Source organism: Plodia interpunctella, chromosome 17, assembly GCF_027563975.2.
Source record: "Plodia interpunctella isolate USDA-ARS_2022_Savannah chromosome 17, ilPloInte3.2, whole genome shotgun sequence".
NCBI classification, from domain to species: Eukaryota; Metazoa; Arthropoda; class Insecta; order Lepidoptera; family Pyralidae; genus Plodia; species Plodia interpunctella.
The window spans coordinates 8,397,870-8,423,631 of record NC_071310.1 but is presented as its reverse complement, the minus strand read 5'-3'; the positions used below and the strand labels follow the sequence as shown (position 1 = coordinate 8,423,631).

Here is a 25,762-nt window from a genome sequence, read left to right as displayed (position 1 = left end):
AGCCGAAGCGAGAATATTAATAGGGGGAATAATACCAGGGCCTTAGAAACTGCATTAGTACTAGGCTAGCAGGTGCAAATATATCAGAATTACTAGGAGCTCATACAAAAAATATCATCTTACAAGGAGAGCAGAAACAACGATTATATTAGAAGTACTAGGAACTCATAAGAACGAGGTTCAAAGCTCGAAGATAATCAAGGAGCTCTTACACTTTACTAGGAGCATACAATACCAGGGCAAAAAAGTACTAAGCTCACAGAAGCGAGCAGGAGTCCAACAAACATTCCGATTGTCAATTAGCTACACATAACCGTCCGTCGCGCGACCGACCCGTAGTGACGCGGTCCTACTTGGAATCGTACTTGTAATTCCACTTACTTGGAGCACGGGGGTTCACATGCCGACGGTTTTTTATTTATTTTAAAGGCCAGAGGAAGACCCCTGATTATTAAAGTGTACTCGCTTAATCAAGTTTAATTTATTTTGTGGGAATTCTCGTTGCGTGCATTTGTATTATTGATAAATCGGACTAAGAAAATAGTATTTAGATTCATTGCCGATTAAATGTTGCAAATGAAATAATTGACACCTCTACATTGAGACCCTCGACGTAACGACAGGTCTTTGATCCGGCTAGAAGGACCAATAAAGTTAGAAATAAAATTACTAAATATTTTAAATTTTTTGCAACCCAAAAATCCTACTTGAGCTTCAAAATAGTGAATATTAAATCGTTACACTCCATGTGTCCTCAAGCTAACCAACTTGCGTGCCTCGCGGCCAGTGGGAGTCAGTCTTAATAAGTGGCTTATACAATAATAGCGGTGCATAGCATAGCCCTGCCGGTCTGACGCACATACTATAAATACTCTACGTGACCTAGGTTCACTTGACATTTAACGCGAATATAACTGTCTTTGGGCGAATATCGCATCGCAAACTTTTATCATTAATGAGATAGTGTAGAATTTTGAATCCTATCTTACATTAATGGTACCTGTCATAATTTGATTTCGAAGTAGTAACATCAGATTTTGTATTTCGACATTGACATTTGAGGGATTTCATCTGAAATGGTATTTTTAGGCCCAACTTGAGATTAATCTCGCGTTAAAAGGACGGTATTAAGGGTTACAATGTTTCTTATCCCGGTACCAGGATAGCAGAGGCGCGGAGATGTCCTCCCATAATTTATTGACTTGGCGACAGAGCTAATGCAGCGCGCGACGCTGACTGATAGCGCTGCAGCGCGATATGATACGAGTGACGCGGTTAAGTGCGATCGCTTGTAGCGCTGATACCGCTTGGGATTCGCCCGGCCTACACTCTCGAGTGACATCTCTAGCGCTCATGCGAGCCTAGTACTCCGCGATGGGAGTACAAGACTTGTTCATTATTTTTCTACTATCAAGGGATTTGATTCCCCCTGTGTCTTGCGTGTAAACCCTAAAATACATTAAAACGAAAGATTTATCAATCGCAAGCCCGTATCCGTAGCGAGCGTATCTTTTATCATTTCCACTGGTCCCCGATCCCGGAGCAAATCCCTGTATCCGGGGATCCGGATAGGGATCCGGTAATCCCGGTTAATAACGTTCAGCGCGATCCGAGCGGAGCCGCCGACTGCCGCAGACGTTTGATAATGGAGTATTAGTGGAGTTATAATTGTTCAGTTATTACCATCGATTATGTAAGGAAATATTTCACCTTAAATCCTTTCATTTCGAAAATGGAACTGAGAAAGTAATCGAAACATGTTTATTTTTTCCGCTGGAAATCCTGCGTGTTTTTCAGGAAACTAACAACCAAAATAGGGGATAAAATGAGAAGAAAATCCCGGAAAATTCGACAATAGTTCCCTCGGCGTAGCCGCGAGGATCTAGCGCCTAATGATTCCCTGCTACGGGCCTTCAACAAATCCTACCAATATGGAGTGCGGGAAATACCTGGAAAATGGGATTGTTATTTCCCCTACGCGTTGCGTTAAGGGAAGATATGTGGAGTGTAACGAAAAAGAAAATAACACGCAGTAAAATTAATGTGTTTTGTGATAAAGGACTTTCAAGCAAATACTTGCACGTTATACAGGATCTCGTGAAAGATATTTGAATATATATTTATTTTTTCATAAAGAAAAAGAAATTCAAATACTTTATAGATTTTCCAACCAGTTGCACAATACTTGTGAACTTGTAGAAAAAAAAAATAAACCCACATCAGATTCTAGTACTAAGTTGTTACTTTTAATTCACATTAACCTTTTTTTATCGCTCCGAATCTTTTGATCTCCGTCCATCTGTTCAGATTTCGTCGTAAGGGCTGGCCACACACGACCGTTTACGATTGCTAACAGTTTTACAGCCCGACAAACAAACAAGCGATTCCAGGCACTGCTGTAACCTGCTGAACGCCGAATCAAAGGCAACGCCGAAATTCTCGATTCTCTGGAACTAAACGCAATGTTTTGAAAATAGATTTTAGAAACAATGATTGTTTTTTTTTACTTTTTCAGTGTTTGCGTTTAGTTCACAACGACGACACTGGCATATAACATTCTGAATTATTTTTCCGATTTGAAATTGCTTTTTAAATTATATTCCTAAATGAATTGCGGCTAAGAAAATAAAGTTAACGCGTCTCAATACAAAGCTCTGTGATTTACATTTAAAACTCTCTCGCAATAAAACGAAAATGCCGCCATTTCGACCGGCGGCGGTTGAACATGAAATTTTCTATTCGAACAGACAAAGGGCACAAATTAACGCGACCATTGTTCGTAGGGCGGGCGCAGTACAGCCGCGATTAGTTCATTATTATTTAATTTTATGTGCAATGCATTCCCGTTTCTCCTCTCCTAGTACCTGTCCAAGTTAATAGTTTCAATATGTGTATACGTTATGTCTATCCTATATTAATAAATCAAACGCGCGCGACCGTGTGTGCTATGTATTTCTGAGGTAAAGTAGACTTTGACAGATTTTCTCGAAATGGTGTGTAGTGTACACTCCGAAAATTATCTTAGTACTAAACAAAAAAAACTTCATTTTAAATGGGCCATTGACATACATGTCATTTCGTGATCAAACTTCATTTCCGTGACATTTGACACGTGCAATTTTTTTCATTCGGTCTATCATAATGAAGTTTCTAGTTCCTTGAAAGTAACTCACTAATAGCCAGCTAATGTATCTGAAGGAACAAAGGAACAGGTTCCAAACGGAACTGTTCTCGGAACACCGCTGCTGCGTCTCTATACGTCCTTTGATATCGCGCTGTAATAATAAATACAACTCTGTTAGTTGCTTCCGCCCTAGTACTTCTTCGAAACAATGGCTTCGTAAAAAGAGATAAAAAACGAAATAGAAAAATCGAGATAAGTGGGAAAAAGTCCTATTATAAAGTAATCTTTTAAATCGTTATGTAAATCGCTTTTTGTTTCAATGGATGAATTTGTATGAGAGTTTATGTACCGTGGGTAATAAACACGCGAAAATAATGATAGATGGGCTAAGTATTATCTGATGTGTTTGAGTAATTTGGTAGTAACGTCGACTCGGGTTTTCGTGTTAATCATAGGTCTGTGAGATTTGGTACAACTTAAATTACATTTCTTTCCACTGTAGCTAATATAATAAGGATTTATGGACACATACCATGCGTGTACCATACCAAATAACTATATTATAATATATTATGCTGGTTTGTCAAAAAGTTGGACACGCAATAATAATAATAATCTACCTAGTTGATGTAAGGGATAAATTAGCGATAGGGCGATATTTCAATTCGTTAAATGTGAACGTGAGATACATGTTTAATATTATTATAATAGGCCATGAAAAAGTTCAGAAAATTGTAAAAATAATTGTGTTGTCTATATAAAATAGACGTGTCTAGTCTAGATATGATATCATTGAGATAATTCATAGACTGTAACAAAGCTGCTGGATCATTATACAAACATTTAAAGTTGGTTGGAAATTGCATTTAAGAAAATAATAATAAAATCACATAAGGACCTTTGAACAGTCATCAAAATAAAAATATGTCGTCTACCCTATTCATAAACGTCGTCTACCCTGTTCAAAACATACGGGTATTTGTGGGTTTCATCTGCCTAAAAAACTGCAAACGTCCTTTATTCTTCATGATCTCGTGGACGAATCTAGACGTGAAAACATCCTATTCAAATAAAAACATCGTAAAAACAAATTTTGACTGCGTGAAGGCAAATCCTGGCAAAATTCTGGCACAAAATGATAAACTGTTTGGACAAGAGCAAATACGCCCTTTCACATGAAGAAGAAGACACAACAAACGATATTATACATACAATTACAAAGTCAAAATTATCCAAATATAAACGTTCCCATGATCTTTTTGTAAAAGAAAAATAATGAATACATGTCTTCTCTGATGTAGTTTATCTTCGAAAGTTTACCCTGTCACAGCACAGCGTAATGACTTTACAGGGAATAGACCAATGTTTGCTTGGAATATCTGGCAGATTAGCTGATACACGTCGTAAAGATAAAGCGCGGCAAGTTATGTTTTCTTTATAAATGTTTGGCATTCGTAACGGAGGTTATGATAAGATGTTAACTGGAGATTATGGACAGCCTACATATGATGTTGAAATCCACTGTTTTGAAAGAAATATTCACTCTCATCTAAGCAACGTGCTATGTCATAAAATGTCCCATCAAACACTGCCAGTCTTCATTGCCAAGGCAGCAAAACCGTGAGGAGCTCAAATGATCGATCTCTTTGATCTGATGTCTAATTAAGACATCAGCTGTACGCTCGTGGTGTCCTGGTATTTCTGTTTAGCGTCATCCGGAGATTTCCTTTACGGCTATGCATTTTAGAGTTTTTAATTTGTTGGCTGGCATTTGATGCTCATTTTCTCGTTATATATTATTCCTAACGTCAATTTGTGCAGTGTAAATGAAAATAAAATAAGCTGTCTTAAGGATGATACAAACCTAATGAATGTTTGTTGACGATATTCAAGAGGCTTCCGTGACCGAAGGACAAGATTTGTCCGAGAGCAGTAAAATCAACTGCGAAAACCGATAAGATTCTCAATTTATTCATTGTTAAAAACATTTTGCACACGCAAATAGTTACCAGGGGCCCATCAGACGTTAGTAGGTGCAGTTAATAAAGACGCAACATCGCATGTCTGCGCGACTAAAACACAGGGCGTCGCCACCACGCCCTGATGGCTTTTAGACGCTGCTCGCCGGCCCAAGACTTTACTGCTTTTTGCCTTTTACGACCAACGTCCTTTCGGTATTTTGTTGCGTTCCAAATTAGTTTTCCCCTACGATTATTGTCTGCGAATACACTTCAGTTATATAGCACACGAACACAGAATACACGCAGCTAATCTTAAAAACATTACCACGGGAATGCGAAATCCGCGTGCTCGGATAAATTGCCGCATGAGTGCAGTTAATAGAAAAATAATGAAACAATTATCTATATTGACGGGGCTTGCGTGTCCGGCGGTAGGTGCGAGAGGATCCCACGTCACCCCACGCGCTGGTGCCAGGGGTGCATAAGAAAAAAAGACCCCATACGAAAATAATTTTGATAGACACTTCGCGTGCAACCAGCAATTACGTTATGCCGGCCTGGTGGCTGGTAATTCGAATTTAGCACATTATCGGTGCTTCCAATTCACGATTATTATTTTCAAATAAATAATAGGAAGTGCTATTGGTTCGCACCTTTTTTTCTGACCTCATTATAACGTGATCAGACAAATGTCATTTTATGCACGAACTGTGTAGGGTCAATTTGAAATGTTAAAACATTAAATCGAATCGAATTTCAAATTTACATTCTAAAAGACGCGTTGATTACTAAATCCGATGGAAACATACAGTGCTTTTATCAGGTCGCTAGCGCTGTGTAAATGTTGTCTATGGCTAAATGCGCAGGCGCAGACATCTCAGAAGCAACATCCGGCGTTATCTAATCTACGGTCAGTGTTTGAGAAGTAGATGAAATTCACCGAGATACGCCGCGTGTATATCGAATGTGTCGCGCCTGCGTCACATGTTTAGAGCATATTTTTTCATATTGTTTGATAAATGATAAACTATGGCGCCACTGACCACCCTATTTGTTGAAGTCCACGTGATGTTAAGACCAGAATAATGGAAATTTTCTTTAAATGTTTATATAAGATTTCATGGTACATGATGTAACTTCAGATACTCAGATAGAAGAGGCAACCCAATAAGTACTGGCTTGATGTCGTCAAGGATGATATGCGTGCCAGCAGTCTCACAAAGGTTACGGAACATCGTGTAAATTTTTTATGTAGAACAAATATTAGGAAAGCGAATCCAACAACCCAAAGCAACTTAACAACTTTAAAAACCTCACACATCAGTTTCTAGCTTGTGAGAAATAACTATAAATTTAAAGATTGACGAGAAAAAGTGCCTGTGAAGGTCTAATTTCTGAATAAATGATTTGAATTTGAATTTGAATTTGAATTTCAACGTGTTATCTTTGGTAAAATGACACCTACGATATAAATTCCTGACAATTCTTGTTGCCGTCACATCATCGACTCGGTAAATTTGTTTACAACTTGAAGTATTGTTAGTACAGATTACCGCATTACGTATTTGTCGACGCCATTGTGTTTTTAAGTGGGTTTTAAACAAACACTATTGAGCCGAGAACAGGGACCTCTTGTGCAGTCATGTTGCCTTGGTAAATAACACTCGTCTGTAATATTTATTTAGAAAAAATTTAATCTTGACGTGTAGTGCGTTGCTTTATCGTGTTTCCGGTTGATCTCAAGTATTAAAAAGTTGTATGTTTTCATTAAACAATTAAACAGACAAATACTGCATGTTAGCTTTTCCCACACGTTGACTATTTACGCCGTTGTATGAATTAGAAATAACTATGTTTGTGTCAAGAAAATTAATAATGTTCTAAACGAGAGCAGACGTCGGGGACACGTCATTTATAACTAAAACATGAAAAGGTATCAGAATGTAAACGTCAAAGCATTTTTACAAGTTCCAAGACGGAAAATAATGAAATACAAACGTCCATCCGAGTCACTTGTATAACGAAAGAATAAGAGCGACTTGCAGGCGTGTCTGGAGATGAAGCCACAAAATATATGCAAACAGAAGCATAACGTTGTTTTTTTTTCAATACTAGCTAATTACTTCTTTTTTATCAGACCATGACTTTAATTATGACAATATCCATCGCGATTTAAATATTATTGAGATTTACGATCTTGTTTCACCTTTCTTGCCAACTGCTTTACCAATCGCGACATTATAAAGACCAAAAGGCCAAAGCCGGGTAGCGTAACGCCTTGTTTATTTATTTATTTATTTTATTACATATTTATTAACATATAGAAAATAATACTTTAAAAATAGGATGCATTCCACAAAGATGTGTAAACATGAGACTAAATCCAAACCAATTTAAAGTATTACGTAAACTAATAAGATTATAGCGATTTTATTATGATCAAATGTACCACCTTCAGCTCACGAATCTACTACACCTATCAAATTATTTTTTTCAACATCGTCGCCGTCCAACAGAGATGAGCATCTGTGCTCACATTTACTGTGTCACATCCAAACATTAATTAACACAGCGACAGTTTCACACGACATTCATTAGGTATATCATCTCATTACTCAGCTGCGTCTATTTCCGATACTTTAAGTTTTTCTCTGTCGTTGCCAAAACTCGTCCCACGTAACTTGACTGTTAATTAATTTTAACTGACTGAAGGAGAATCCTCAAAGAGGTGAATGAATGGTGCTGTGTGAACTTTAATGAGATTCAGCTTTCTTCGGCTGTATTGTCATTTATCAAATGTTTGCGTGAACTTTCTGTGTGTGCTTTATAAAAAGATATAATATCCGTTCAGTTTCACGCTCACATTTTGTTACACTTTATTTTGTCAGAAGTGGGAATATTTAAATGGAAAAGACTATAAATATATTGTTTAGTTTTCTGAAACTCTTGTCAGAAGTGGGAATATTGAAAGAAAAAAAAGACTTAGTTTTTTAAAACTCTGGCAATCCAACAAATGCTAAGAGTCTAACTGAACACACCGATGTACTAAAATTTGATCTATTTAGTTACAGAAAACTATTTATTAAATTATTTTCAGTAACAAAAGACAGAGCTGGACAAATTAAAGCTGCAATACTCATACATCACAAGTAATACATAAAACTGGTACTACAATTTGCTAAACTGTCAACGCATCAGTATTCCGGTCTCAGAACAAAATATTCAAATTGAATAGTGATGTGCCATCGGAATACGTAATCTGATCGGATAGTTAACAAGTGTTAGTTGCGGATCCGCGTACTGCGTTTTTGGAATCAATTATTTCGCTATTGTTTGTTGCAAACTCATCATTTACATATTGTATTACAATAGGATCTTGGACTGCGATTCTAGTGACGGTGTCATCATATTTATCACCATCTCTTTGGTTTCTCTGACCATTAGCATCAAAATCATCAGCTGTTGTAATTACTTCACTAATAAGGCTGCCTTCTTTATGACATAATAGATTTGATAATAGCTTATAAGACTTATGGATCTGTTGGTGCGCATGCGGCATGTATGTACAGTGGAGATGTCTTAACGTTACGTTTTTCTTTCTTATCGAATATGTTATTGCTAACACTAGCGTCAGACACTTTATATTCAAGTTGCCTAAAGGCATCTGACATGACTGTTACGACTACTAATCTGTCAACTGTGGATTCCTCATGAACTTCACCATTCTCATATTTTTAAGTTACGACTCAACTGTGATTGGAATAGCAACAGAGCTCCAATGCTTTTCTATTGTTTCCTCTAATTCTCCATTAATTTGTGTGACAGCATGGGCCTCTGGGTCGTTATGTTTATTTTATTGTGCAATAAACTGTGCGCGATTATTTATGTGATGAATGTTTGAACTACAAATTGTTAAGACGGTAACATCAGTCGTTTTTATGAAAATTGCTATTTTTGTTTCGAGGTCATTTAACAGGAAACTGATAGTCATTGTAAATATATCTATTTGGTTTGTTTGTTTTTCATATTTGTTGGTTTGATTGGTTCGTTCACTAAACATCAAATACAAATAAGTAATCTTCATTTTGTTACCACAAACATAGAACATGTTATATGTGAAGCGGTGGTGGTATAATGGTTAAGACGCCCGCCTGTGGATCGAAAGGTCTCAGGTTCGTATCCTACTCGTGCCATATGAATTTAATCTGATTCATATATAGTAGTTTTCATAGACCACCACTTGCTTCCGGTGAAGGAAAATATCGTGAGGAAACCTGCAAACTGGTGGACAGTTTAGTTCACTAGAGTGTATGCGACTACCTGCCACTAGATGGCGGTAAGTAGTTTTATGTCAGATGCATGTAGGAGACTTGAATAAAATCTGACACCAGTGTTAGCAATAACACACTCGATATGATGATGTTACACGCATATGTATATATGCTGTGCTTTTGTTCACTATACTTGCGGAGGCCTGGTGCCTGAACTAGGTGTCCGAAGAACCTGTCTCACATGTAACCAGGTCTCTCCTCCTGAAGTAATACAAATACTGGTACAATTTTCAAATGTTTTCTAATGCCAGTAACATCCCGCGGCTAGGGCGTAACTTTTTAAATTTTAAAACAGTTACCAGCATCAAACAACTCTCAGTCGACATAAAACATTTTGCATCCGAGGGTTTATCTACATAATCATGTAGTACCCTTGAGGCGAACGCAAAAGAAAGTGCGCACAGAATTAGTTTACCGTAGAAAATTGATATGAAGAAGAGGGAATTAGGACACTTGATATGACACAATATTTTCTTTAGATACATCTACATCAATATTATAAAAAAAAGTGTAAGTTTGTATATTATAGAAGGAAAGGCCTGAAAGGAAGACCAAGACATATTTCCATCAGCCAAATAAGAGAAACAGTGGGCGTCGTATTGTATCAAGAACTGAATTAGCTATGGATAGAGAGCAATGGAAGAAACTCCACTGATGATAATGTAGAAAATTGCTTTTTAACATTGGATGTTGTATGTTGTGACTACGCCTATCTATATAGCCTTGGTGGATAAGCAACAAAAACATTTCCAAGAAAGGTTGACATCAGGCAGGGCCGACCCTGACACCGGGCTTTGCGACGTCGAAGCCCCATATGCAACTAGCACGCACAACCCCTGACTTGAAATAATTATCATAATTTGGTCATCAACATTGACAATTAATAGCCTTTATTATAGCCACACAAAGCCACATAAAAAGGCACGACTGTGGCTTTATGTATGTCTTTCTACCGACTGAAAGCAGACTTCATGCTGGAACTAGGTCAATATTTTCAAAATTGTTAAGTTTTAAATATAAGTAAGTCTAAGTGTATTATTGTAAACTCAGAACATTCCTGTTCAAACAGGTTCTATCGAGCTGTGGCTACAAGTTACACTTCTACTCACTCTTTACTTTGAGATATAGTCCCTCACAAAAATCGGCTAACAAAGTAACACTTGGCTCAAGTGTCGCCAAGTGGCGGTCGCCGATTCGATTACGACTAGTGCCGGGGGCTCGATTCTATATAACTTGGTTTCTCTCGACTGCTCGATTATTCGATTTAGACGCGATTACAATGCGTCGTTTCGATATGCGGTGGTTTTTTTCTGACATCATTTGGATTTATGGACAGTTTCAGTTTTGGAGAAATAGTTAAACGTTAGTTTTCTAAGCGTTGGGTTATCGTTCGCGATAAATCAACCTAAGGGCTAAGGTCCCATTGAAATTACACTTCAACATCAACTTAAGTGTAACAATAATTACGTCAAATGTTTCCGATACTAGCTTATGCCCACGGCTTCGCCCGCGTTAATTTTCCGGGATGAAAGGTACCCTATATCCTACTCCTTACTTCAAACTATATGTATGCAAAATTTCAAGAAGATTGGTTGAGTATATACAGCGTGAAGAGGTAACAAACAAACTTACATTCGAATCTATATAGTTTGAATTTATTAATTTAAAATCTTTAAAACACATGCAATACAATCGGATCGGACCCTATACAAGCTAAATGATTAGTGTGGGCTGTTGAGTATTGTCCATTTAGTAACTACGATTATGTCAATCAACAATCATCAAAAACTTTATTCTCAAAATCAGACAATTCCCTAAATGACATCTACCAAAAGTCAATAAGAGTGAACTTAAATATTTCCTCTTAAACAAATGATAGAAGGATATCAGCTGTATAAAAGCATCCAGCACGGCATAAAATCTGTATGAGCGTTAAATAAAGCCCGAAGTGCCAGTAAAACACTCACGGGGTCTTTACGACCTCTTTGTTTAGGGTTAGGGCAACACGAGCAACTTTGAGGTTATCTTTGTGTAATCGACGCTTTTCCAAAAAGGTAGGGTTCATGTGAAAAATTATAATATACTACCTACTTAATAATCAAAATGTAAGTTTTATTGTATTAGAAACGTTCTAAATTTTAAAGTTTGAGTTTTCTTTTTTAGCCAGTGTGTGATTCCAAAGACTGTCAGATTGTATCCAAGTCACCTAAAGGCATTTGACATAACTTTCAGAAATAACTTTTTCATTTGCAACATTTCGGATCACAATCGTCTTTCGGTCCAGACAATATTGTTATTTTAACTAAGAAAATAAGGTTTATCAATGGATATATTCGACAACATAGTCTTTATCCTGACCAATTCATTAAGAGTTCACTGAAACTATAATACAGCCAAACAAGATTTCAAACAATTTAGATAAACAGATATGGACAATTTATATGACCATTTCTGTTCTCCGTAAAATAGCAATACAAATAAAGAATAAATTTCATGAAATAAGAACCCTTTCTCAAGTAAAAGGAAATCTTATCGTAAATTGTCTGAAACAAACAGAGTAAATGCAAAAGTTCCACACAAATAAGATAAAATCGGATGTTTCATAGGACCTTTGTCTTTATTTAATCATCGCAATAGAACGGTCACAGTCTATGGCCTGACAAATTCGCACGCCCTCAACATCGCCTTAAACGCGCACTTAAGTCCTACCCTTTTCGTCTTTCACCCTCGGACGCTTCTATTCTTTTATATCGCAACTTTATTAACGCATAAAGGTCTGGTGATGGCCCTTTAAGAATTAGGATGCGTCCCGTGGCCGGCGTTAGGCTCAGTCGAGCTGAACAAATGGAGTGTCGGAACTTCTACGGAATAGGCTCGCCCGAACCGCTCCCTGCCCCATCACTAGTACCGTGAGCAATTAAACCGTTATCACATCGCCCATTTTGAATATTTTCGAATCACCTTGTTTGCGCTTTTGTTTTTTGAATTATTATCGTTTTGTGCCAGTATTTTGTTGTTACGAATTAACCGATTAACACTTTTTGTTTTTTAAATCGATATTTTCCTTTTCTATCTATAGTGTGCTGGTGTTTCGTTAAAAGAGTTTATATTCTATTAGGGATGTAATACAGCAAATAACGGGGAAAATGATCCCCGATACGCGAGTATCGACGTCGTGAAAGCAATCAGATTTACATGTCTACCGGCTGTACTAAAACGAAATCATGAATGAAGCGCTGTATAGGAAACCCAAAACATTATCCTTATGCTCCCATTTTACGACCTTTACCCCCATCGAGTCGAAAGGGTCACATCGGTACGACACGCTGTAAAACATTCCCGTCTCTTTCAGCCCCGTTGCGAACTCGTAAAAGCGAGCGAGATAATCACGAAGATGAGTCGAAAATTATTTTTTTTATTATCACCATCGGCGGTGCTCTTTTATTTCCTTTTTACGGTCCGAGTACCTCATAAAAAGACAATAAACTTACTATTTACAGACCATCAGGAAATTGTTAGCCGAAGAGGTCTCTTTACGACACATGTTCGCCTGGTGGCGGGCGAGTCCAAGTGATGCACTCTTTACGATTGGCACGCCCGTAAAATGTAAGCAATGATACATTTTTATCTTCCTATAAGAGTGTATCACGCGCCTCAAAATCAGCCTTTATTAGGCCATGAATATGGAAGCGAATATTGGAATTAATATAGTTCTATTGCAACTCGATTATCGCTTAAACGTTAATATTAAAACAAATTATCAATTAACTTTAAAAAGCCTTGTAAATAGTGTTGGGACTTTATACAGTAAAGTATCCTATTTTATGATTATTAAGTTCTAAAGGGGTCGCGCAACGGAAGCTGGTTGAGATACTTCATTTTTATTATTGGGGAATTTCGTCAAGAGATATAATAATAGTTATTAAACGGTTGCCCGAGCTAATACATCCGTTAAGTGTTCTTTTTATGATTAAACACTGATTCTCCTCGATATTACTGGCCATAAATTATAGTCAGGATTACCGGCTAAATTGTTTTATGATATGTTTTCATTATTTACGGGTTTGATGTGTTATTGAAATGCCTCGTCCGTGACGTCACGGAAAGTATTCCAACGAAGGGCACTAAGGATGCCTCGTTATGTAAAGTGAACGATTTACTTATTCGTGTTAGTTTGTAATAATAGCGACATTTACATCGGGGGTAATGCAATATCTTGGTGGCTCGGGTACCAGGGCCGCAGAGGCGGGGGTGGAGCTAAAGGATTTCAATATTGTGAATTCCAAGGATGTTCTCGTAGTGCGTGTAATGAATTTTGGGATTGTCTTGTGGTTTTTCGGTTTCAACCCCTCCGTCCCTAAGGGAGTGTTTAGTCGCGCTCTATCGACTCTGCATTTCATTCCACTGTATAAACGGAACGCTTTTCAAAACTGTCGATCTAAAACCTTTTGCGGTATTTTTCGTGAGCGAAAGACATCCGCTGAAAGGTACACGTCGCGGCATGGCACGGTAGTTAAGCCCAAATATATGGAAATAAGGGTGCTATTATTTAGGTCCGGCCATTCGTATGATAAAACAGAACCAGTGATATTTGCCCGCAGACAATTTCTATGGAGATTTCGGTCTTGTTTCGGGGTTAAATCTGTGTGCATGTGGATGATATACGGACGGACCGTCGGGTTTTCTTTTTGCGTGAAAATCGTATAAACGCGAAGAAAAGTAAAAGCAATAAATTAGAAACAGTCTTAATTACCAGGCGAGCATAGGCGGCTGGCGGTCTGTATTAGAAACGGCCAGTGTTAAAGTCGAAGATGAAATTTAAAACAAAACGCGAGTTAATTTTTTAATGTTCTTGAGTCTGTGGTGTAGTTTGAGTTTATGGCCTGTTGCGGTCGCGCCCGAGGCGGGGACTGTTCTAATTAAAATCGCCCCGTTTCTGTGGTATTCATTCTCATCCTTTAAAACGCTTTTTGTTGTGCTCTCCTGGTTAGGTTACGTTATTGTTGTGGGTTGTAACTAATTTACATGTTAATTAGATGTTGGTAATAATGTAATTTCCAGCTTCGATTACCTTTTGAAACTATTTGGAGCAAGGTTTATTATAAATACACGGGATAATTGATGAGGTGGAACAAAGAAGTTCCCTACAATAAAAAGTACATGTGTAACCGCAGTGGCAACTTTAACTGTACCTACATTATTTTTAAAACATTCCTAATGTCCATTAGCATTTATTATAATGCTAACCAGGGAAGCAGAAGCGCGGTCGCACATAGCAAAGCGAGGCACAGGCCGAGCGCGCCTTTGTCTCGACGATTATGTATGCAAATGACGAGCAGTCCACCTGTGCCTCTTTATGTAAGCCTGGTAAACAATCGCTAGATGGAAATGGGAAAAGAACTTTTTTCTTTTGTTCTGGTTACTGCTTACTGCTACTGGGGTATGAAGAGACGATTGCTGAACATTTATCAACCTTACACTAATTTAATTTATAGTCTATATTTACATGTCAGACTAAACAATAGTCACGCGTGTCATGTCACATATTGACATTATGTCTCATTAACATATTTTGGTATTGCATTCAAAAAAGGAACATTTAAAAAAATATATTTACACTGGCTGTTATTAAAACAATTATGTCATTTGTGCCCGTGGCGCTAACAATTAGTGTTGTGCAGTAATTAGATGGCTCAACGTTAAAACGTTTTTTTTTCGCGGCATATTTTAACGGCATCGATCGTAAATAAATCGATAAGTAGGTAGTTACCTTGGTCTATCCTCAGCTCGTAAATATGCTGGAATTGAACCACGTATTATGAGTTTAAAAAAGCTGAAGCCGTAGTCAACTAGCCGGAATGATTGCACGCTCTCCGCCTGTGTTCTAACAATTAAAACGTAAAATACAATTTATTGAAGTGGCAATCAGGGCGTTGCCCTCCGCAAATACTACTTGTTTATGAATCAATAACTTTAAGTACGTCAGTGAAAGTTAGAAAATAATTATTCTGAAAGCATCTAAAATTGGTACTTTGTATCATAAATTATAGGTGTATTATCATTGGTTTACACCAAGATAGATACCAGAAGATATATCGTGTTCAGGTTACCCTGAACACGATATATCTTCTGTATTCTATCTGGGAAGACGTGCAAAAATATAAAAATCAAAAATCAAAATCAAATCATTTATTATTTACATACATACATTTATCAGAAATTAGGCCTTCACAGGCACTTTTTCACGTCATATTCTAAATTAAATGATGTTTACCAATGCTACAAACTACTAGCATTTCGGAATGACCACTGCTGAGAAGAAATTCCGAAAGAAACTCATTCAAACAGTGTTGGTCCCTATTATGCCAGAAGGGCTTACCATTTTTTAAATATAAATTTATGTATATTTTTTTATCAGTAATATAACAATGTAAGTACACAATAAAGTACATGGTCAAAAGGTATACTGAAACATATTATGATTGTGATCAAGTGCTGATGAAAGGAAAATATATATACCATATTTCTAGATATAGATATATATAGATAATAATATTTTTAGAGGAAAAACAATAAATAACTATTCTGAAGATTGTCTAGACATTGTGCCTTGAGTTGAAAAAATGTTTTAACGACTCAGTCCGTCCACATATTTTTTATATACCTATGTTAATTATTTGTTAGTAATACATAATATATAATGATTAATTAGTATATTTTCCTTACTTAATATAAAACATTTATTTTCACCCAATTTTGACTGTAACATCAAAACAGCTTTTTGACCGATAAGTAGTGACGTGTTGCAAACGAAGCAGCGATTTTAAGCTCCGTGGCGGCGCCAAAGCCGCTTACTTTAAAAGCTACACCTAAATGGGGGTACTTTCATGTTTAAGTACGATAGGCGGCTAAACCCCACAAGGGGCGTCATTTTTCTCAACACATTCATTTGCTTCCGTGCTCATATAAAGTTTTCCTGCTTTTTCTTCTCCATTTCGCACTAATTACGACATTCTTGTTAGTTGTACGTTGTCAGACCATTGCCACGCCAACATCCTTGACGACATCAAGCCAGCACTTCTTGGTTTAGAGCCTTTTGCACGACCGGGAACCGAACCAGACAGACCTCATAAGCGATATTCCTTAGTAAATCAATGGTCAGTCGATTTTAGTAGTATTTTTAGTTATAGCCATTGGTCTCTGCTCTAGAATAGGACCACTCCATCCGTGAATGCTGTACGAGCCAACCGCCTTAGTGGCGGATAAACAATAGCATTCCCAAGGAGGACAATAAATGTTACATTAACATGTGCATTAACTCCCAATGACAGTTAAATTATAATGATACGTAATTTCGTATAAGTGGAACCAATGTAAAAAGAACATTCGTGCCACGCGATAAGGCAGCATTTCGTACACATTCTCGCACAGCGGACATTCTGATCATGTGAAAGACTTAATCTTTGACCAAACTTGCTATCTAGCGAACTTGGAAGGAATTTCTTGCCATTCCGCGCTCCGTCGAGCGACTAATGCACGCCTAAGATAATTAAAAGTATTTTTAGTCTGTGTTACGGGGTCTTAATAACCGTTTTACTATCTCCTAGAAGTTTACATTGTGCAGATTTCATTGTCTAGCAAGGCAGTTGGGTTACATGTTTCCAAAACTGCAATTACAGAAAGTGGATTATTTTTCTCAATATTCTTTTTCATGTTGCAAGTTTGATAGAGTTCAGAAAAAAAAAATCTAAAATCAATGTCTTAACTAGTCAATAAGTATCACATTCACACTGTGCTTCCTAGCTTAGAACGTAATATAAATATGAGCCGACGCTTACTGATTTTACAACCTTTTTACTATCGAGATATTTAAATGTTGACAGCATTACACTCACTATCGATACTTAACTTATTTTAATTAATTAATAAAAACACATCACTAAAAATAAGAAAAGTAACCGGAGACATTTGAATTTCGAACCCAATGGACCACCAACAAACAAAGTTTGAATTTAGAATGGGTTCGAAAAAATGCTAATCTATAATGGCGGCTTCCCGCCTTGATTTGCGAACAGAGAGGTGACGATTGTATGGTGATCGTGGATCTCGGTACATGGCCTGATCTGCCCACGCCATTCATATTATTATACTTGTAAGAAAGCCGTCAGTGCGTTAGTGTTAACGTTTTGATTTAGTATTCTAACTAGTGATTTATGTGCTTGAGTATCTAATCTTTAATTTAATTATATTATGCATTATATAAAATATTTCAGTTTATTGTAATTTCCTGTTTTGTACACGCCAATGCCTCTTTTTTTCCCATTCTTCTTTCGCGGGTCTACTGGAAGAAATTTCTATAGAAATAAGTAGTACCTTTGTACTTAGTTTCCTATTTGTAAGTTTTATTTTTATTTTTATTTACACTGTTATGTTGTGTACATAAATAAATAAATAAATAAAAATAAATAAATTAAACATCGTTTCCTTGCGTTGGTATCTCATTATTTTCCATACAGTAATCAACATTACATGTACACGTGGCAGTAAAACAACAAAAACAATTTGTACGGTCGAGCTAAATTAAGATTCAAAGGAAATGTTCAACTCTTGCAACTACAACGTCGAAAAACTTGTTAAACAAAATAATACAGTGAGCATTCCCTCTCACGTAACTTCCGTGGAGTATCAGGCTAACATATCTACAAAGGGAGTAAAAAATACGTTTAAAAATTCAAACCAAACCGTGTTCATGTTATAAGAAATATTCATGCGTACCAACGTTACCTCACCCGCAAAGGCATTCCACATTCAAAATAATATTTTAATATTTCGAAAACAGAAGACGCGTTCTATATTTGAAAGCGTGGCGGGGGACGGACTCAGGACTCCCCTTGGAAAAAATATAAATATCGATTGAGCGTTCGTAACTCCCGCCGAAACAGCGAGTGATAAATCACCTTCGGGAAATTAAAACTGTCTTTAAAACAATACTTTCTTTGCATCCGAGTGGTGCCCCCTATTTGGTATTCCGTCCTGCTCTAACACAGCCATTTTGCGAATATGCTTCTCGTACGGAAAGGAAGGAAACTGCCGAGACGGGGGCTCAAATAGAATGACATTACTTTGACGATAATGTTTTGTTTAGATTATTATTCGCAGACGATTATGCGCTCATTTTAATTATAATATTTTTCAGGCATAAATTGTAATTACACGGGTTTTCTTCAAGTTTTATCTTTTTGTAGGTATGTAATAAGACTGGATTTATACAAGATACGATAAATTACAATATAGAACGTTAGTTAATTTGACAAACTTTAGATGCATTTACAAAACATTGATTTTATGAAATTGGCTCATCAAGTTAATGAAGTTGAATCATGAATCCATGTAGTTAATAAAGATTGTTTTTTTAAGAATAAGAATAATTTATTACCGAAGAATAATATATAATTTTTTTTATTGTATAAATATACAGGTGATTTATAATTTGACTTGTGGTCTCTACACTAGATCGAGCCTGTCTCGTTATAATTATTTATTAATAACGGCACTTTTGAGGATAAATAAATAGAATTATAAATAGATACAATAACAGAAAAATTAAATAAAAATTTTTTGCACAATAATCACTTCTAAAAATCAAATCAATTTATTTTTTACAATAAAGTGCAGTTACGGGTGAGATTTATCTTAATACATAAACAAAGCGATGCCATTTCAAATCTAATTTCTTTTTTCTAAACAATGAACTTAATTACTTTTTCTGTCACAAAAAACCGGGAGATAAGAAGACCTATTTGAATCCTCGTTATCATCGCCTTCGTCTGATGCCACCCTACCTAGTACTTTCACCCTTCAATCCCAGGGTTTTTTCTTTCTTTTTGAAACTCCCTTGAAACACCTATCAGCCGTAATTTAGAGATAACTAATGCCTCCGGTCATTAAGGGAGCGATTGAGATGGAAAAAAAAAAAGAAAAATATGAGAAAATTCAAGTTAAATGCATTTTTAATATAGTTGTTGCTGAAAACAGATATCAGTTTCGAATTATCTGAAAATTCCTATTTTTTGTTTTTATTTTTTTATTCTTTAATCAAGCTACAGAGATGCGTCCAACAATAAAATATAAAATAGTTTCGTTTCCTATTGTATAATTTTTATAGCGTTTTAAAATTATAAGTTTTTACTATTCAGAAACTCTTTTATCTATGTACCGGCTATTTTTTATTTCCTGTTGTCTACATTTTACGATGTCCCCGTCTCATCATCGGTACAAACATAAAACCGTTCAAAAATATATATAACAATTAAATTTTTACTACCCAATAAAAGTGTATGTAAAAAAAATTATTCGGTCTTTTTGGATCCCTTGTTCGAATAGGTCTAATTGACCCTATGATTTTAAAACCACAACTTTTAACGACCAAGATATAAAAATTGAAATTAAAATCGCCGTGTCGCGACAAGGTGTTTCTATTTTTTGTTCTCGTTACAAAAAATATAATCATCCTTCGGGCTGTAAAATACTATCGGACATTTACGACAAATTCACACAGGACCTACTTAATAAATCTGACAAAATCTGAAATTTATACCCGCGAAGGCAGGACAAAGAAAAAAAATTTTACGATGTTGTTAAGCTTAGAATGCGGCCCTGGCGGGGGACATCGCGAGAAAACTAATTTTAATTATTTTTTTTGTAATTATTAAAATGTTGAAATATTTTTTAATTTTTTGTCACATACTATTTATTAGCAGAATACCTGATTTAATTTTTATCGAAAAAAAAAGCAAATATTTTTTTTAAACTTTAGCAAATAGTTGGAGCTTTTATATTACAAGTCGTTCACGCAAGTTACAATAAGTTGGCAACATTAAAAACAAAACGAGGAGCCTTTATTTCATTTTTTGTTTTACGTGTCCACATTTAGAAAATATTGTGTCTTCGCTATAAGAATGTTAAAAAGTGGTTTTGATTAAATAAAATGTCGCTGGGCCTTGGGTGGGGGAGAACGTGATGAGAATTAGGTATTAAGGGTCTAAATTGTTGAACAGTAAGTAATGTCAGGGTTTTAAGATTTTTTTTTCCTCTTAAATATTGGCTTTTACTCCCCCTCCTAAAACTCATTTCGGCACCGCTCGGCTCATAAAATTAACGATTGTACTAATTACTTTATGACTGGGATTTTATATAAAACACATGTTTATTTGTTTTTTATTTAAATAAAAAAACTTACCGTCATAACTTTCTTGTTTACACGCGAAAGGGCTTACCTGCAAAAAAGAAGGAGAAACATGTAAATAAAAAAGTTAAATAGGCAATTTAGTAACGAAAGTACCAGGACATCAGAATATGTAAAGAAGTGTAATATTTTTGCCAACAAAAGGAAAATTCCAAACTCAAAATATTTGCCACGATAAATAACATGTTGGTAATGAAAGGGCGCGTCTGTGTTGTTGGTAGGTTGGTACACGTAAACGCACAAAAGGTAAGGAAACTATTGGCCTATATATTTTCCGCAAAATGACCGAGAGTTTTTCCAAATAAATACGTACCGGTGTACAGACAGCAGAAAACACGTGCTATCGAATAAGTTTATTTCTTAAATAAAATGTTTCACAAGAAAATAATAGGGTGTGTTTAATAACAATTCATTGATATTTAAAGTACTCGTATTTAGTAAGTACTTTTGTAGAAGTATCACTTTCTACTTCAAAATTTTCAGTATAACAAGTTTTTGGGAAATCTAAAATTTATTTGTTTCGAATAAATAATAATTGTAGATTTTGTATGTACGTCTGTCTATAAAATTGAAAAAAAACCTGCTACCTCTATTTTTGAGATGCCAACGGTACCAGGGCCTCATACATATCAAGGATACTAATAAGAACGGCCGGCAAATCTCGACAAATACCACGAAATACCATCCACCCTCCCGCGCCATGATCTCAAAAGATTGTTCATAATTTTGAAGGGGACTTTGAAAGTAAAGGACAAAAAAAAAATAGTTTCTGTTGTTTAGAGAGAAAAAAAAGAAATCTAACGTAGCTTAGATTCTTTTTCTTTTTTCAGCCAGCATTGATTTTTTTTTAACTATTTAAAAAAAGAAGGAAGTAAATTTGCGCTCTTCGAATGCGATTACTGGCAGTTAAACCCATATGACTTATTGGCAGCCATGTAGTTATAATAGGGTACAAGGGTCAAAGTACTAAAAACATAAAATATTTACAGTCGCAAATCGATGTCATAACCTCAAATATCACGTAGTAAAATGTCTTATAATAGTAGTTTGTATTCAGGCAATAATTCTTAATATCCAATCGCTAATCAATGCAACAATCTATATATATCCGATATGGTGCCATTTGCTGCTAATTATATGGATGTCAACTAACACGGACGGACAGACATTAATATTTATATGTATATCTGTCGGTTGCAATTATTATGGATGTGCACCTACGAATAATGCATTAGGGTGACATAGGTCTTTGGACATGGCAGTTCGAAATTCAAAAGTTTGACATTAACTCTTTTTATAAACACATAAAATAGATATCACATTTGGTTGAGTTTTAATAAAAATATATTTTTTATTATTTGAAAATAAGTACTTTATCGATATTATCGCAAGAAACGTCTACTTACTCAAGTTATAAACAAATAACAAAATTCTCACGTCGAATAACTCTGAATATCAATGGTTTGGCTTTACTCCGCTATCCTATTATTAAACGACTTATTTTAACACTCTTATCGGCACTTCAAAAAACCATCCCCCAATTTCATAGTACTATTGTCACTCTACAAACTGTTTGCCCATATTCACACCAGAAAACGCACTATAGCACCTAGCAGCATCCCTCTTTTCTGTCAGATTGACATCTGTCAGCCGGGGTTCAAACCCAGGGGTCCCGATGACCCCATATTTTTTTCGCTGGTAGAATAAATTTTTAATCAAAATATTTTCTACCCCTCCCGCCGTTAATTTCGCCATTGTCAATAACTGACACAAGTTAAGTCTCAATGGGTGTGGTTTAACTTTGTAAATGAATAAATTATCTTGTTAAAACGGCGTTTGCTTTTGGTTATATGATTTTATAATTTATGCGACAAATATGTCTCTCTCTAACTTTTACATACCTATGTAAACTTATTTGAATGTAAATAATATTTTTGATTGATTGATATGGAGAAGGCAATGGCAAACCACTCCATAAATAATGCCAAGAAAGTTGTTGTGTGTGTTTAATTCCACGTAATGACCACGACCCTCAGCCATGAGGAATACGACTATGAAGAAGAATAAGTATATTAATAATAATTATAATACCTGTCGGTTTTATACCTATATTATTTGTTAGTTAGTTCGAGCGAGAGCAAAACTTATAATATAATAACGTAGTTTGTATGACATGACAATGTTACCAAAACGACAAATTTAACGATACCAGTAAAAATCTACTAATCGTGCCGTGTGACATTAGATTATAGCATCACTTTATATCCTCCTCCTGGAATGTCGTGGAGTTGCATCAACAAGACAAGAGTTCCTGGGAAATCCAGGGACCATGAGCGAAGCCTGCCGTTCACCATCGGCGGTGCTCCGCTTCCTGAAGGAGCTGGGCTGGCTGGAATGACCAGCGGCTCAGACTCCGCACGCAGAAAGGGCCCAGACAAGAGGCCTAACTGCGGAAAACAGCCCTCGAGGGAAGTAAGAAGTAAGTATCCTCCTGTAGATATCGTAGGAAGCGATTAAGGGCAATATAGCATTTGCAGCTGATAGACAACAAAACATTCCCAATGATCACGACGTCAGTGAGGCGGCCGGTCGTGATATCACAATTGAACTTTCAAAGTTGTAAAATTTAATTTTTATGGCCTCACAGCCTTAGACAAGATGATAATCTTTATATTGGATATGTTTGAAACAAAAGTAGAAATATTTCCCACATTAATACAATTTTCTTTACAACTCATTTATCACTCGGTTCTAATCCCACACACGTAGAAAAACCCTGCTCATTCATTTAACTGTCTATAATATCCATTCACACAAGTTAAAAATAATCCATTAATAATGTAAAACTCAAAAACAAATTTCTCAAGACCATTCAAAAGTGAAAACAATAACGAAAAATCGTTCCAAATGCAAATTTCCCGCGCAAGAAACGGACCAGAAAAGTCATAGACAAAAAAATAAAGGCAGCAATTAATTCTGATTCCTATTGAACGAGGCATAGACAAAAGTAGCTAGTGTGATAGGTGGATAACAAGCGTGTAACTTATGCACATAAGTAAAGTTAGTTTTGAACTCAAAGACGTCATTTTTATGGTCAAAAACAAGAGGTAATTGGCGCGGATTCGACGCGGTCTCGAATTCTATGACGAGTTTGCGTAATTTGAATATGTTATTTATTGTCCCGATTTTCTCCTTTTAACTTGTTGCCACCCTGGTGACTCGCTTCGTTTTTAACCGACTTCCAAAAAAGGAGGAGGTTATATGTTCACGTTCGAGTCTATATTTTTTATGGCAGATGTTTTCCGAAATTTCACCAATTCATTAGCTTTTCTAAGTAGTACTTTTAACTTACACAAACGAATGCGAAATTTTAAGAATTTAAGTTAATTATTAGAAAGAGATTTTTTTTTAATCCTAGTGTTGCCACGCGCAGAATTATACTAAATCAAGTAGACAATAAATAAAATCGATATTAAAATTTAGTGTTGGAATTTCCAACAGTCGGTTAGGTAGCTGAAAAATCTTAATCTCGTGTGTAATTTAGAATTAATTGTACCTAACTACAAATTTCAGTCTAGACTCCAGACAGGTATCAAAATCTAGCCAAATTCCGGACGATATGCGCTCGGAATGTCATTTTGCTCTAAAGCTTCAACTATGCTGCGTAACTTGCAGGATGCACCTGGTTTATATTAAAGTAGATTTTGACCGCGGTTTCCTCCGCGTGAATTTTCCACACGAACAGTTCAGAGCATGTCCTTTTTCTTAATTTTTTTTCTTTTGTCCATATTATTGTTGTTTTGTAATTGTTTTTTTTCATACAACTATATATGAAAGTATGTGAAATTTCAATAAATAATGTAGTATTGTCGATCGATAATTTTGATACTATCGGTCGCAAATAATCGATAGAATTGCTATAGTGTTGCATAATTTGACGACCTCGGTGGCACAGTGGTAAAGTTCTTGCCACTGAACCGAGAGGTCCCGGGTTCGATCCCCGGTCGGATCATGATGGAAAATTATCTTTTTCTGATTGGCCCGGGTATACTATGTTTATCTATATAAGTATTTGTTATAAAATATATTATCGTTGAGTTAGTATCCGATAACACAAGTCTCGAACTTACTTTGGGGCTAGCTCAATCTGTGTAATTCGTCTTAAAATATTTATTTATTTATTTAATTTTCTATCGATACTAACGATAGATTGATTAATAGACTTAGATAACTAAGTATGTCGCAAACAAGTTACTTAACTTCACAATGCACATACTTGTTGTAAATTAACTTCGCTACTGGATTTCTTTAAGAAAACCACGTTTAAAACAAAACCAATGTTACAAGACCTCTAAAAATATATGACGCTAAAGCAAGCCAGTACAAAGTTGTATAGAATAAAAAATGGGACAGGTCATGCATATTGGTCAAGTATTAACATGTTTAAATGTTGAAATATTTATTTAAGTAACCTATTGGAAGATGTTTCACTGTGCGCTTAAAGGGCTTAATGGAGTCAATAAATCATAGACAAAGTCGCCTTTGACAATGGGCTACTTGTAATAATTATCTATGGTTAAAAAGTTTTTTTTTAAATCCGTCCTAAAGTTTAACATATAACGGTCAAAGTGTGTGTAGAATTCATTAAAAAGTTGACTGTTCTAGTTAGAATGCGTTCCGTCGCGTTCTGGCAATCTGAAATATGGTAAAGTGAGATACAGATAAAAAATGAATGAACGCAAAATTGATTACGTCAAGACAGAGCTGCGCAAATTGCTGTTCTAATATGATCCCTATGACAATATGAACGGATAACTTTGAAATGTGAGCGACAGAAACTTCTTCTTAGTCGTATTCCTCATTGGTGAGGGTCGTGGTCATTACGAATGGAATGGAATGGAATGTAACACACACAACAACTTTCTTGGCATTATTAATGGAGTGGTTTGCCATTGCCTTCTCCATTTCACACACAAGTTTATCGACCAGTGTGCAGGTTTCGTCACGATGTTTTCCTTCACCGGAAGCAAGTGGTGGTCGATGAAAACTACTATACTATACATTAGTCAGATTGGTATACAAACTCATGTGGCACGAGTAG

General features: G+C 35.9%; 1 protein-coding gene across 8 annotated transcripts in view; it reads right to left on the bottom strand.

Annotated features, from left to right (window-relative positions):
* Positions 1–25,762, bottom strand: part of hth (homothorax) — a 282,966-nt gene that overhangs the window by 153,900 nt on the left and 103,304 nt on the right. Inside the window, exon 7 of one of the 8 annotated variants that reach the window (XM_053757915.2) lies at positions 20,656–20,692. The exons of the other annotated variants lie outside the window; for them this stretch is intronic. Coding sequence (XP_053613890.1) covers positions 20,656–20,692 — 37 coding nt within the window. The remainder of the gene's footprint in view (positions 1–20,655; positions 20,693–25,762) is intronic. 8 annotated transcript variants of the gene reach the window in all.